The 13,561-nt window shown below is 39.4% G+C and overlaps 4 protein-coding genes and 1 non-coding gene across 6 annotated transcripts; 4 read left to right on the top strand and 1 right to left on the bottom strand.

The window, feature by feature from the left end:
• The first annotated feature begins 504 nt into the window (after positions 1-504).
• On the top strand, positions 505-577 carry TRNAR-UCU (transfer RNA arginine (anticodon UCU)). The gene has a single exon. It is a non-coding gene; the product is annotated as a tRNA-Arg (tRNA).
• On the top strand, positions 548-3,295 carry LOC104730188 (uncharacterized protein At2g24330). Its single transcript, XM_010449321.3, has 6 exons — positions 548-897; positions 1,010-1,338; positions 1,439-1,583; positions 1,690-1,799; positions 2,134-2,563; positions 2,658-3,295. Exons 2-6 carry the CDS (start codon positions 1,054-1,056, stop codon positions 2,924-2,926), a joined length of 1,239 nt encoding a protein of 412 aa, XP_010447623.2. The 5' UTR covers positions 548-897; positions 1,010-1,053; the 3' UTR covers positions 2,927-3,295.
• Positions 3,296-3,525: 230 nt separating this feature from the next.
• On the top strand, positions 3,526-6,330 carry LOC104730186 (wall-associated receptor kinase-like 18). The gene is made up of 3 exons (XM_010449317.3): positions 3,526-4,683; positions 4,788-4,898; positions 4,987-6,330. Exons 1-3 carry the CDS (start codon positions 3,636-3,638, stop codon positions 6,216-6,218), a joined length of 2,391 nt encoding a protein of 796 aa, XP_010447619.1. The 5' UTR covers positions 3,526-3,635; the 3' UTR covers positions 6,219-6,330.
• On the top strand, positions 6,307-8,502 carry LOC104730187 (uncharacterized). 2 transcript variants are annotated; one of them, XM_010449318.3, is made up of 7 exons: positions 6,307-6,666; positions 6,744-6,977; positions 7,324-7,432; positions 7,523-7,568; positions 7,665-7,750; positions 7,972-8,030; positions 8,121-8,502. In XM_010449318.3, the coding sequence occupies exons 1-7, from the start codon at positions 6,563-6,565 to the stop codon at positions 8,233-8,235; spliced, it is 753 nt and encodes a 250-aa protein (XP_010447620.1). In that variant the 5' UTR covers positions 6,307-6,562; the 3' UTR covers positions 8,236-8,502. The 2 variants fall into 2 exon arrangements, with proteins under 2 accessions (XP_010447620.1, XP_087334348.1); XM_087478222.1 differs by having other exon boundaries at positions 6,351-6,666; positions 7,319-7,432.
• On the bottom strand, positions 8,436-13,488 carry LOC104730184 (protein arginine N-methyltransferase 1.5). Its single transcript, XM_010449315.3, has 24 exons — positions 13,395-13,488; positions 12,974-13,311; positions 12,736-12,853; positions 12,531-12,640; positions 12,304-12,393; positions 12,100-12,165; positions 11,795-11,874; positions 11,632-11,707; positions 11,459-11,545; positions 11,289-11,349; positions 11,056-11,147; positions 10,912-10,947; positions 10,722-10,790; positions 10,448-10,516; positions 10,285-10,338; positions 10,116-10,190; positions 9,910-10,002; positions 9,723-9,826; positions 9,571-9,619; positions 9,402-9,488; positions 9,181-9,286; positions 8,986-9,073; positions 8,780-8,873; positions 8,436-8,688 (listed from the first exon to the last, which is right to left on the bottom strand). The coding sequence occupies exons 2-24, from the start codon at positions 13,112-13,114 to the stop codon at positions 8,605-8,607; spliced, it is 1,929 nt and encodes a 642-aa protein (XP_010447617.1). The 5' UTR covers positions 13,115-13,311; positions 13,395-13,488; the 3' UTR covers positions 8,436-8,604.
• Positions 13,489-13,561: the final 73 nt, after the last annotated feature.

The raw sequence follows: 13,561 nt of genomic DNA, 5'->3' as shown, positions 1-13,561 counted from the left end.
CTCTTGAAAGTAATAAGACAAGACAAGTAACTTGCAAGTCAATGAGTTTGATTGGTAAACACAAACAAAGTGGTACAAGTGGTACGACTTTGATTTTTTACCAATCACAAAAATTTTACTAAAAATATAATTAATAACTTCACTCTCAGCTTTTTTTATATATCTTTCATATACAACTTTTAATTACAGTTTACATTATTTCGTAATAGCTTACAGCTCAAGCTTACCTTCAGCTTACAGTGTTTCTGTATAGCTTTGGATATGTTACCAATCATACCCAATCATGTTTTAGCAAGTATTCGGAATTACAAGTACTCGTGTTCAACAAGCCAAGCACAAAATTTTATTACTCGTACAAGGAAAGTCAACTAGTCAAGTAACAAGAATCCCTAAAATAGCAAGTACCGGCCTTGTGCCCACCCCTATGAGTGTTCACCAGGAACTCAACTGCTTCATTGTCCTAGTAATAAATAAATTTATACTTGTGCTCAACAAAGTCAACAAGCACCCATGGCCTAATGGATAAGGCGCTTGACTTCTAATCAAGCGATTGTGGGTTCGAGTCCCACTGGGTGTGTAAATTTGTTTTTTAGTTATCCATATATTCAATTTTTTTTTTCCGAAGCCCAATAAAATTAAAAGATAGTGGGCTAGTAATGGGTCGAGAAATTGAGACAGAAGCACGTGGGAATCACGTGCATTGACGTCGAGGTGGCTGGGCTGTACCGGTGGATCTCGAATCCCTCCCCTCCCCTTTCCCCTCTCCCTTTCTCTTTTGGCTTCTCCAAGGAGAAGAAAACTGTCGGAGAGAGAGACGAAGGCCACAATCATCATCGCCAGTTGTTCTCTAACTCTTCGAGATATTCAAAATCGTCCAGATCAAGACGGAATCATCAGGCAAGTGGGCAATTCTCGGATCCCGAGTCAAAAACATATTCTGATTTCTTAAGTCTTCTCCTCCTCCTCCTCAGGTTCTGATGGAATCGATTGTTTTTGATTTTTTTTGCAGCGGTTTCGGTAGTGGTGGTAGTGAGAACGTTGTGATATTAGGATATGGCGCAGGAGCAGGAAGGAGCGGTGGTTGAGAGCGGTGAGCCGAATGATTCCGCCGCCGCTGCCGTGGCCGCGACTGTAACCGCCGATAGCGTGAAGAAGAAGCAAAAGGGGTTCTTTTCGCGTTTGTGGAATGGGTTATTTAGGGTTAGAGGCGATGATTTTGAGAAGAGGCTTCAGTATATCTCAAAGGAAGAAGCCTCTGTTTTATCGAGGATGAAGCGTAGATCGATTACGTGGAGGAAACTCACGAGAAATCTTATTGTTTCCTCTGTATTGTTCGAGGTCAGCAGCACTATTGGATTATGGATTTTGAAATATTTTGTTAGTTAGTGTGTGGTGAAAATAGATTGCGATAATGTGGTAAAATATGTTTCCTTTTTAGATAATTGCTGTGGGTTATGCGATCTTGACAACAAGAACGGAAGATTTGGATTGGAGAATGAGGAGTTTCAGGATCTTGCCAATGTTTCTCTTACCTGCTATATCTGCTCTTGCTTATTCCTCTATCGCCAGCTTCTCAAAGATGTGTGAGTCTTGTGTTTTTCCTTCGTTTATATGCTCATGTCATGGTTAAGATGTTGGTGTGTTCTAGTAGCTTCATTGTTTTTTATCGTCTCTCTGTGTGTTGTATAGTTGACCGCAGAGATCAAAAGACCTTGGAAAAGCTTCGAGCAGAAAGGTTGGCTAAGATCAATGAGCTTAAAGAAAGGACCAATTATTATACTACACAACAACTTATTCAGGTGAGGTTACTAGTCTTGTTTTGAACATAGAGAATTTGTGATACTGGCGATTATGATAAGTCCTGATTCTTCCAACGATTATCATTCATAGTTACTGGATAGTGAGTGACTATGTCTTAGAAGATTCTAGTTCATATTTTTGGGAATATAGTGATTATAAATAGAAAGTTGGAATCTTAGTATGGCAGTTGGAATTCATTGTAGTTATTGCCACCATAACATGTATCCATGCCTGTATATAAAGTAGTTTTTTCTAACTCGAAAGACAGATCAATTATTGCCACTGTGACTTGAAGAGGTTGGAGCTGGTGCTAACATAAGCGTTTTGGTGCAGAGATATGACCCGGACCCAGCTGCAAAGGCAGCTGCTGCAACTGTCCTGGCATCCAAATTGGGTGCCGATTCAGGCTTGAAAGTATACTTAGGAGATGAATCCCAACACGATCCATCCTCGGGCAAGAGCAATGACATGGAGGTTAACCAATCACGTGGGTTGAGGAATCGAAGACAACCAAACACTAAAACCCACGGTTCTGGGAGCACTTCAGCACATCATTCTGATGATGAGTCTCACCATTCCGGAACAACCGAGAGATTTCCTGGCACTACAGAGCAAAACCAGCAGATGTTGGTTGAACATTACAATCCTCAGGGATATGCTGCTCCTGATGGCAGTTGGATCTCACGCGTTGCGGCTCTACTCGTGGGCGAAGATCCCACACAATCATTTGCACTCATTTGTCGGAATTGTCATATGCATAACGGTGAACAAATTTTTAAGCATCATTGTTTCACCTGAATCTTCTATTATATACTCGTTCTAACATAATTTTGCAATGTGTTTTATTAATTGCGCAGGACTTGCTCGGAAAGAGGATTTCGCATACATTACATACTATTGCCCTCATTGTAACGCTCTGAACAAACCGAAGAATTCAGATGAGAACACCCTTCTTCCTGCTGTTTCTGCTTCACCGATGACAGACACTCTGCCATTGATTGAAACCAGCGAAGTGGTTAATAGCAGCAGCTCGAGTAGTGAACGTGGAAATAGCCCCACACCAGAAATAAAAACTCCAGAAATAAAAGAGGAAGCTGCAATTACTGAGACCGGGACACCGAGCTGAGGAAGACCCAGTGAGCTGAAGAAGAATCTTTCTTGTGTTGGTGCTACAGAAAAGAGATTGTGTGTGGTGTGTTTTGTGGATGTGAGTACTCGTTCAGGTAAATTTATGCTATGAATTGCTAATATCTTAAAGGAGCTTACAGTTTTGATTCTGGTCTGTTTCTATACAACAAAGACAATAGGGTTTTGGTGGGTAAATATGCGATTTTCATGTCGTAGACGATGATTGTTATACGTTTTTTTGGGGGTTTATATACTTTTAATTCTCTTTACCTTCACATATCTTTTCTGTTTTTGTTATTGTATTCACTCTTGAATTTGGATCACTTTCGATTTTAATACTACGAGCCTTTCCTCGTGTTAGTATAAAGTTATCGACCGTGTTTATTTAATACCCAACTCTGTTTTTCACGTTTTTTGTTTCTGTTTTGAATATTGCATTTGCGAGTATAGCTTTCTATCTTTCTTTTTGTAATCAATTATCAAATTTAAAGACTTTAACCATATTTAAACCAGTAAAAGAGAATCTTTCCGCCATAAAGTGGATCTGATCGAGAAAAATACAAAGAGAGGGAACACTAAAATATTCAAAGGTGAAGACCATTATCCCCAAGAAATATTATACTCTGTCTCCACTTGCAAGGGCCATCTGCTTTATAGTATTGAAGAAAGAAACTTAGGAATATCAAATTTGCTAAGAGTAGAGAAACATGAGCTACGGGAATACAAACTGGTCTTTCTTCTTGAATATCTTCACGCTGCTACTTTTGCTGTTTTTAATTTCTGCAGATCTTGCTGCTTCAACCACTTGTCAAAGTAAATGTGGAGGAGTCTCTATCAGATACCCTTTTGGAATTGGAAAAGATTGCTACCTCGAGAAGTATTACGAAATTGAATGTCGTAATACAACTTCAAGAAAGCCTGTCCCTTTCCTTTCTGCAATTGGCAAAGAAGTTGTTAGTATCTCTCCTCCATCTGAAGAACGTTATGTTACTTTCCTATCATTTGATGAAGATCGTCATCAATCATTTGGGTTAGTTCGTGTCAAATACCCGGTTACATCCACAGGATGTTTCAGCGATGGAAACGACGAGTCTGGCGGATCAAAAATGAACTTCACAGGTACCCCTTTCTTCATTGACAGCGCAAACAGCCTCATAGCGGTTGGTTGCAACAGCAAAGTCTCGTTGATGTATATAAAGCCGAACATGGTAGGATGCGAGTTGAGTTGCAATACAAGCAAAGACTCGCATAGCAATAGCATCCCTTTTGTCGAAACCCGGTGCTCGAGCAGCGTTTTACCCTATTCTCAGGACCAAGATTGTACAGAAAAGAAACCAGAAGAAACAGGATGCAATGGTAACGGATGTTGCCAGGCAAGTCTACCAAACGAGCCTCAACAAGTTATTGGTATAAGAACAGAGAGCAAAGATGGAAACTCGACGACAAAAGTACAGTGTACAGTTGCCTTCTTAACGGATGGATTCTACACTTTGGCGAATGGGACCGAAACAGAACAGTTACTTTCTAAGCGATATGCTACGGTTAGTCTAGGATGGGTGATCCAGACGAAAAATAATTCTTTCCTGAACTCTTTGGCCTGCAACTACAGAGGATATAAGCAGAATACTACTTACTTAGTTGAACCTGCACGAAAGTGTACATGCGCCAGAACCATTACATCTGAGATAAGTTATGTAAATTGTGGATGCACATATGGTTATAAAGGTAACCCATATATTAGTAACGGATGCAAAGGTCAGTATATGTTCCTTCCTTACGCTTTCTATTATCTTTTTGTGTTGCACGCATCTTTTGAGCTTTCTTTACAAATCATCCCTAAACTCATCTTTTAAATTTAGATATTGATGAATGTAAAGACAAATCCGTATACTGTAAAGACACAGACACTTGTGTGAATTACGAGGGAGGCTATCGCTGTGTGGGCGATAAGACTAAAGCAATAATGATAGGTAGGTCAGTGGTTTTTGTTCCAAGCAAATATAGAGCTTTTATATAGCAAGTGAGATCAACCTATAATATTCTTGTGCGGTTTTGCAGGGGCGGGTACGGGTTTTGGGGTCTTAGTCCTAGTTGGTGGAGTATGGTGGTTGAGAAAGTTTTTAATAAAGAGAAGGATGACAAAGAGGAAGAAGAAGTTTTTCAAACGTAACGGGGGACTACTATTGCAACAAGAATTAAATACAAGAGAAGGCAATGTTGAAAAGACGAGAATCTTCAACTCGAGAGAGCTAGAGAAAGCCACCGAGAACTTCAGCGAAAACAGAGTTCTTGGGCATGGGGGTCAAGGTACTGTGTACAAAGGTATGCTCGTAGATGGCAGAACCGTTGCAGTCAAGAAATCCAAAGTTATAGATGAAGACAAACTACAAGAGTTCATCAATGAGGTCGTGATTCTCTCCCAGATAAACCATAGACACGTCGTCAAACTCTTGGGATGTTGTCTTGAGACAGAAGTACCTATGCTAGTATACGAGTTTATCATCAACGGAAACCTCTTCCAGCATATCCATGAGGAATCTGATGATTACACTATGATTTGGGGAATGCGTCTACGCATTGCTGTGGATATGGCAGGAGCTCTTGCTTATCTTCACTCTGCTGCATCTTCTCCAATTTATCATAGAGATATCAAGTCAACAAACATACTACTAGACGAAAAGTACAGAGCCAAGGTGGCTGATTTCGGAACATCTAGGTCAGTAACCATAGATCAAACTCACTGGACAACGATGATTTCAGGTACGGTTGGGTATGTGGATCCTGAGTATTACCAATCCAGCCAATATACTGAAAAGAGTGATGTGTATAGCTTTGGAGTAGTTCTAGCGGAACTTATTACTGGAAATAAGCCTGTGATAACGGTACAAAGCACTCAAGAGATAGTAGCCTTGGCAGAGCATTTCAGACTTGCCATGAAAGAGAAGAGACTCTCTGATATCATGCACGCTAGAATAAGAGATGACTGCAAACCGGAACAAGTAATGGCAGTAGCAAAGCTGGCGATGAAGTGTTTGAGCTCCAAAGGAAAGAAACGTCCGAATATGAGAGAAGTTTTTACTGAGCTGGAAAGGATATGTACTTCTCCAGAGGATTCACAGGTGCAGAATCAGATTGACGAGGAGGAAGAAGAAGAAGAAGAAGACGAAGTTGTGAAGATATTAAACAGAGGCGATTCTTGGAGCATTGGTGTTACTGCTCCGGTCTCTAGTACTGTGGCTTCAGCTTCTCCTTCGGATGTTGAACCATTGTTTCCTCGTATCACATTGTGACACTCAATCAGATCGTGTAATAAATTTGATGTATCAATACTAGAACATATTGTGTAATAAATTTGTAACCCGAAGTCTTGAGTTTGTTGTGTTTTTAGATTATTTTTGTAAATTACTGTGTAGTCGAGAAACACACGTGGAAGAGCAATAACGTTATGTGTCTTCATCAGAGCACATCCATTAATGGCGGATAGAGTTTTATGGGTCATTTGACGGAGAGAACTCTCCTCGTCACTAATTGTGTACACGACGATGATCGTGCAAGAGCGAAGCGATAAGTCTCTTTCTGTAGCACGAATCAATTTCTTTTAAGATTTAGGGTTTCTTAACCCTTTTATAGAGAAATGGATATTAATGGGATTACCAACGGATGGAGAACTTTTGCAACTTCAGAAAGCCATGGATCTTTCCTGGGTTTGCCAAGATCCTACCCTAACACCATCCTCAGGTATTTAAACTTTCTTACTTTATCTTCTTCTTTTTTTGTTTTTGGTTTAGTGATTTAGGTCAAGAACTCTGTTTCAGGGAGAGAATTCATATGGGGAATGGTTATAGTGGCAAAAGAGCTTTGGTGATTTCTAATTCAAAGAAAGCGAATCTCTCTGCTTCCTCCAAGCAGAGAATCAATCTACAGATTAATGAAGAAAAGGAGCTTACTTTCACTGAGTTCTTGAAACACCCATCTGGCATGGAGGCTGTAATCAACGCTAAGGCTTTGCAGAGTTATCATCTAGTTGAGGATAGTGATGATACTTACAGGTTCTTTCTTATACCCAAGATTATCAATGTTCACTGGACACAGAAAGCTTCCCTGTTACTTGTCTGGCTTTAAGGTCTTTTCCATAGGTTTTAGGATCTTCATTGCTTTGCTTGTTATATATGTAAGCCTCTTTTAGTTTTCTAGGTGGGAACTATTAAGAGAGGAAATGTTATACCCCTTAAGTAGAAGTATCTAAAGAGTGTATCTCTAATTATAGACATAGATTTTTCTGCTTGATATCCAAATCACAAGCTCATGAGATGTTTTCTTATCTGTTAGAAGATATATATGGAAATATGCTTTTGTCTGTAAAGGGAGATAGTAAATCTTTGTCTTACAGTGCAGATGTACATTGCCAAAAGTTCAGTTAATGAGCTATGAAGTTTATCCAGTACTGATTTTGAGGGTCACTCCCACACAGGAAGATTGTACAGTTGAGCTGCTTTCCTGCAAGGTTGGATGAAGAAGACCCACTGTTCTGATTTATCTGATATTCGATTGTTTTCCTTTTTACCAACAAATGTTTTGAACCGTTGTCTTGCAGTTGGAGGGTTCAGAGTTGTTGGAGAGCCAAAGTGAAAGGTTTTCAGGTAACTCTCGTCTTGTGAACAAAAGCACTTGAAAATATTACTTCAATTCTAAGGTTTCTAAAGTAATACAAGTGTTTTCCCATTTCTGGTTCGCAGCAAATATGACAAACTGCATGACTTGGAACATGGAAGATCCAGACCCATTTTTGGAGGTTGACGTGAGATTAAATGTCACTCTAGAGGTAGTGTACTGCAGTTCAGTTTCTTCATTCCCTCGTAACTTCATTCTCGTGCAGTCGTATGTAGCCTTAAGAGTATCAAATACGCACTGCACAGTGATGTTCTTCTGTGATCCATCATTGTGTGGAATGTGGATAGTTCATATTTATGACACTGATGCGGTTTATGTATATGAATAAGCTCTATTTCCGCTGTTAATCAAAATCCCCCTTGTTCATAGCAGATCTCAACGCGACCGTTCACTATGCTTCCTGTATCAGCTGTTGAGGCTCCTGGGAATCTGTAAGTGTACATTGTTGTTCACTTTACCTTTATCCTGCTTCTTGGCTCGAATTGTCGAGCAAATGTTATATTTTGATACGATGATTGCAGAGTAATGCAGACTCTGGTAGATACACTCGTTCCCCTTATGCTTCAGCAATTACTTAAAGATTACGACGAATGGATTCAAAAACAGCAGCAAAACTCCTTAAACGCAACTTCTTAATCTATGAACGATGTTTTGTCAAACAGAAGATGCAGGATTTGTTGTACTGTTTTTGGCCGTTTGAGATGACAGCATGTATTAGAATTAGAAATAGCTCTGTATTAAAAGTTGAACAAAATTACTGCAAAAAGTAAACATTTATAAGCTCAAAAGGGAGATTTGGTTCACTTGTAAACTTTGGCCGTTTGAGATGACAGGCGTGTGTAATAGAGATAACTCTGTATTAAAAGTGCAATGAAAAAAATACCAACATTAATAAGGTCAAAAGAGATTTGTTTCACTCGTAAACTTTTGTCTTCCTTGTGACATAAAAATACAGCACAATAAGATTACATAACTTCTTCGTCATCAGTCAAAATCTCTCTGATCCTAAAGGCCAACCCAGTACGAACGGCCATTGGTGTTATGCATCGGAGATGGAGTAGGTGAAGACACCGACCATTCATACCAAACCTGAAACCAAATATCAGAGAATCAATAATAGTTCTTTAGACAAAAAGAAGTTGTTGTGTGGAATCTTTATGGTTTCAACTTTTTCTTTTACCTTTGAGGAACCGCAACATCTCCAAAAGTGTACTTCTAATGGAGTATCAGGGTGAACTTCCACAGGCTTCCTCAATGGGAAAAAGATTGGGAACCTGCCAGAAGCAACACAATATAGTCTCGGTTTTTAAGTAAAGAGGTTCGATAGAAAAGAGTGAATCAACTGATTCAAGTATTAAACACCATTTTTAAACATTAAGCCACTACCAGCTGAACATGTTTGGCGTTGCTGTTGTAGGCTCAATCCCAAGATGGACATCTTTGTAAAGGACGGAATCAAAATAGCCAGCGAATCCTGTTTTTGTTGAGTTATGTATGATCGCATTAGATTCAGTTTCAGATTACAGAAATGGAGATGAAAAAACCCATTAACAAGCAAAAAGGACTAGAAAAAAAGCGTACCATGCACCAAAGCTGAGCCAGAGTCGCTTGGTAGATTGAACTGAAGCTTCTTGTAGCGTTGGTTGTTGGCTTTTGTTGAGAAGTTTGGATGAGTAAATGTGAAAACCTAATTAAGACCAAACCAAAATTCCTGAGATGGAGAGATTGCAAGATTTGCATAAATGTATTCAAAGAGACCTCCTTAAGCTATTAAACAATGCTGGAGACAGAGAGACACTCACATCTTGGGAAGGAGCAAGTTTTGCTACGCTATGCAGCTTGACAACATAAGCAGTTTCAAAGTGCGCAAGATCTTTATGAGCCTTAACCTGCCAAATAGATGAAAACTTCTTGAGCTAATCTGAAAATTCTTGTGAATAAGAGCACATAGCAAATAGCAGAAGAACCTACGTCATTGTAAAGCTTCGAAGCTGTCACAGGCTGTATGAAACTTGTATACCTGAAAAAGTAAAGATGATGTTCCTCCTCCAGTTAGAGAAACAAAAGAACAGATGACTTTATTATGGAAATTCAACTAATCGAAGACATAGGAGTACACATACGAGGATGGTATTGAAATCCCGTCTGGCTTCAAAAACCTTTGAGCTCCATCGAGACACTCAGGAGAAAGTTCATTGTCTCCAAAAGAACCCAGCAGTTCGCTAACCTGCAAAGAAGAGGCAAACGAGAATTAGATGAACTCTAAAATGTCGGCATGAGTATTAGCTACAAAAATCTGCACATACTGACCAATATATCAGCTTGCTCAGGAGCATTCCAAAAACGCATGTCACAGGATATTATCGTAACAATGTCTTCCCATCCTTCCATCTTAACCAAATTCTGTCAGAAAGGATAAATAACAATACTCAATTAGAAACTACACCGCAAGTCCTAAAGAAATCAAGATAAAAAAATATAGCCATGTTAAAATTAACTCGGTGTTGACAACTCACATGGAGTGTTACTACTGCATTAGGATTCTTTTCCACAGCATACACTTTCAACTTCCGGCCAGTTTCTTCAGCTGCCTGGGAACGGCAACCAATGAACACAATAGATTTAGGAGACAAATGAATTTCAAAGTATCCTTGTAATCAGCATGGAATCGCATCAGGACTTTACCTGTAACGATGCCCTCACAAGGGGTCCTCTTCCTGCCCCCACAACCATCAACACCTAAAAACTAAATCGTTAGTCCTACTGAAGTATTTCACAAATATACCAGAAACAAAACTTATATAATGAAATTGCCACTTTGTAAACAAAACATTGACATGTGACATACAGTAGTCAACTCGGACGCTTTTTCATCAGGTACCCTGTCCACCAAGGCCTTCTCAACTGCTCTTTGATACTAACAATATAAAGATGATAGAAAGTTAAAAGCATGTTTTAAAAACCAAACTAAGCTAATTCTTAGTATAATAATTAATTGTTCAACATGATTCATCAATCAGCCCACTCTCCTCTGCAAACTAAAGCAGAAATAAGAGAGGGGAATCCAAAGGTGTTAAAATTTCAGATGTAAGGGAAAAAAACTAGCATATGCAGCAACATACTTGGATGTATTTAACAGAGTCTCTCTCAAACGTCTCATAGGTTTGAGCTTCGAGGTTGTCCATAAGAGGCTGTATTCATTAAGAAAAAAAGCAGTAGAGGCTCTTTACAGTAAGAATAGCACATTTTCATACAGGATATATTATTCTGATGAACGGACGGAAACCAGTATCACTTATGTAAGAGGCTAACCTGAAGGGGTGCCTGCAAAAAATCCCTGTAGCCCAGCTGTAAAAAAAGTAATATAACTGTCAGAATTGAGTTGTATCTGACTGCTTGCATCTAGTGATAAAAAAAAACATAGAGGAACTGAGACAAAAGGATCGAACAAACAACCTCGATGCGTTCCTGCTCAGGAAGTGGTTCCATCTTTTGGAACAGATAAGCAACATAGTCCAAATATGTCCGCAGAGGATGTTTCTCTGTACCTGACAAACAATGCCCATTTAGCTCAAAACTTGGAATTTACTATGATTATAACCAATGCCCGTGATAAGTTGAGCTAGGAAAACAAGCACAGAGAATAAAAGCTAACTCTTAGCGGACAAGAGATTATACAGAAAAATTACCCTCCGTTTTAGAATCATGAGACTTTTGAAGATTATGAACAGGCTTTCCAGAAATTACAACCTGCATTTACAAGATTGAATCCCAGGTTGAGTGGAAAAAATCGACCTTGTGAATCAAAATAGGATTTGAATTTAGCGTTCAATATCACAAAGAGTGGGATGTTTATTACCTGGGCAGCATGATCAAAAAATCCTGCTATTAGCTTTTGGTGGCGTTTTGACAAACAAGGATAACCCCGAGCATTTGTTAGGAAAGACTGCAAACCCAAAATAGAAGCACTTTGTGATTCACAGGACTTCAAAGTCGAGTTTTGAATAATGCGGCAAAAAGTCAGGCACTTACATCAGTGCTGACTATGGCTGCTCTCACAGACTCTCCCATCCAGCGTCCCAGTGAAGTTTCAGAGGGTAGCGTACTCCTACATAAAGGAAATGGTGTTATGTTTGAAGAGTGGAAAATAATTTTGGGTCCACATTAACAAAAATGATCAAGAGTCTCAACTCACAGAACATCAAGAGCAACAGACAGCTTACTGTCATGCTCACAAAGAAGACGAAACGAATTCCACAGCTCCCAGGAGTCATTCTGCATAGAAGAGAATATATATTAGAGCGATCCTAACACAAAGCCTACAAAAACGTGAACAGATAGAAACATTCATTTGTAATTATCGGTGGCAAAGGCCTATTAACACAGGCAACAGCAAGTGATCCGGAAGGCTTTGCACTAGAAAGTCCCTAAAAAATCTGAGACGGCACAAAAAGTATGAACAATCTCTAAGTTTGCAGCAAATTTGATCCTACGTCTTACCGGTCCCTCTGAGGTATCATCCATTGAATCACCATCAGACTTCACCAGTGGAACCCTCAGCCATAACTTCAGCGCAGAACGACATTTAAACAAAACAAAGAAGAAACAATAAAATGTTAGAGCTTCACTGAAGGTGCTATTGTAAAGAAAATTCTCATCTTAAATAAAAGCTAGACCGACAGCACGGAATTTGTAAACCACCACCTGCAAGGTAGTCAGCCCTTGTAAGATCTGGTTCACACATCTGGCGTAATTGGCACACGATTTCCCTTTAGGAGTGGGAAGAAGACATGCCTGTGACATATAACAGACATTAGCAGGATTGTTTCTCCTCAATCATAACAATCTAATACTGCAAAAAGAAATCACTTTGCAGCCAAGATAACAAAGAGATAATAGACAGTGAGTTAAATCCACAGATTCACAAGCACCTGTAAGGAGAGATGTGTAGCCCAAGCTATTTCTTGCTTCAATGTGGTTTCTGAATCCATCCGCAATACCTCATCTTCAGAATCCAAATCAATCCACGAACTAATTTTTCCTAGAGAATGAAAAAGTTTACAACTAATATGAAAACCCATCATTCATAACCATCACAAAAGCAGCACACAGGGGGAGAAGCAAAGAGAATCATACCAACAACATGACTGCTCCATTGAGAAGGTGACAAGACTAAGTCAGAGCCAGAGACTGGAAGAACCTGAGTATCTACACCATTTCCTTCCACCAAGCTCGGCCTATACGAAGGGTTCATCTGCAGTAAATAATAAAAAGCAAACTCCATTAAAGATATGATATAAAATTTCGAATCGCCAATGTCTACAGTAACAACAGACAAGGACGAGAGAGATTCGGGAGGAAGAAAGAAACGAACCAGAGGCGCGAGGACATAGTCAAAACCGCCGGTGGAAATGTTGAAGTTGAGGAGATAAGTAACATCTTCGGTGAAATCAGTCTCAACGCCGCAGTATCTGGATTCACTCCTTTCCCATCCTCCTCTCTCTCCGAGCGGCATCTCTTCGTCTCTCTTCTTCTCTCTATTGAGCTCACAAGGGACTGAATGAATTGAAAGGAAGTGAATCTTTGTTCTCTAGCCGACGACGACAAAGACGAAGAAAGGGTTTTTCACAGGGTTTAATTTTACTGATGTTGGGCTTTCTTGTGGGCTTTTACAGATATGCTATACCTAGGCCCAGTTATATTACCACAATCCTGGCGTAAAAAGAATAAGATTGGTTTTGATATAAAAAGATCAGTCTAATTGGTTTTGTGGTTCTTAAATCAAACAAGAGCACCTTCAGTCTAACATGGAGTTTGTGGTTTGTGATAGTGCCATCAATGTGTTACCAGTTCCCACTTGAACTCAAGCTACCTAGCATATGGTATGTTCTTAAAAAGAATAATGTTGAATAGAGTTATTTCAAAGTGTTATATCATAGAAAATTATGTCAGAGACAACAGA

The sequence above is a fragment of the Camelina sativa genome, chromosome 12 (assembly GCF_030686135.1).
Source record: "Camelina sativa cultivar CO46 ecotype springtype chromosome 12, ASM3068613v1".
NCBI lineage: Eukaryota > Viridiplantae > Streptophyta > Magnoliopsida > Brassicales > Brassicaceae > Camelina > Camelina sativa.
Note: the sequence above shows the minus strand (reverse complement) of the source record. Positions and strands in the feature narration are given on the sequence as shown.

Excerpts from the sequence above, each read along its gene's own strand:
- LOC104730188 (XM_010449321.3), top strand. The coding sequence starts at position 1,054 with ATGGCGCAGGAGCAGGAAGGAGCGGTGGTTGAGAGCGGTGAGCCGAAT. Across the intron at positions 1,800-2,133 it reads CTACACAACAACTTATTCAG|AGATATGACCCGGACCCAGC; the intron begins GTGAGGTTACTA and ends GTTTTGGTGCAG. Across the intron at positions 2,564-2,657 it reads GAATTGTCATATGCATAACG|GACTTGCTCGGAAAGAGGAT; the intron begins GTGAACAAATTT and ends TTAATTGCGCAG.
- LOC104730186 (XM_010449317.3), top strand. The coding sequence starts at position 3,636 with ATGAGCTACGGGAATACAAACTGGTCTTTCTTCTTGAATATCTTCACG. Across the intron at positions 4,684-4,787 it reads TATTAGTAACGGATGCAAAG|ATATTGATGAATGTAAAGAC; the intron begins GTCAGTATATGT and ends TTTTAAATTTAG. Across the intron at positions 4,899-4,986 it reads GACTAAAGCAATAATGATAG|GGGCGGGTACGGGTTTTGGG; the intron begins GTAGGTCAGTGG and ends GCGGTTTTGCAG.
- LOC104730187 (XM_010449318.3), top strand. The coding sequence starts at position 6,563 with ATGGATATTAATGGGATTACCAACGGATGGAGAACTTTTGCAACTTCA. Across the intron at positions 6,667-6,743 it reads TACCCTAACACCATCCTCAG|GGAGAGAATTCATATGGGGA; the intron begins GTATTTAAACTT and ends ACTCTGTTTCAG. Across the intron at positions 6,978-7,323 it reads GATAGTGATGATACTTACAG|ATGTACATTGCCAAAAGTTC; the intron begins GTTCTTTCTTAT and ends CTTACAGTGCAG.
- LOC104730184 (XM_010449315.3), bottom strand. The coding sequence starts at position 13,114 with ATGCCGCTCGGAGAGAGAGGAGGATGGGAAAGGAGTGAATCCAGATAC. Across the intron at positions 12,854-12,973 it reads ACTATGTCCTCGCGCCTCTG|ATGAACCCTTCGTATAGGCC; the intron begins GTTCGTTTCTTT and ends TATTTACTGCAG. Across the intron at positions 11,546-11,631 it reads CAGCCATAGTCAGCACTGAT|TCTTTCCTAACAAATGCTCG; the intron begins GTAAGTGCCTGA and ends TTGGGTTTGCAG.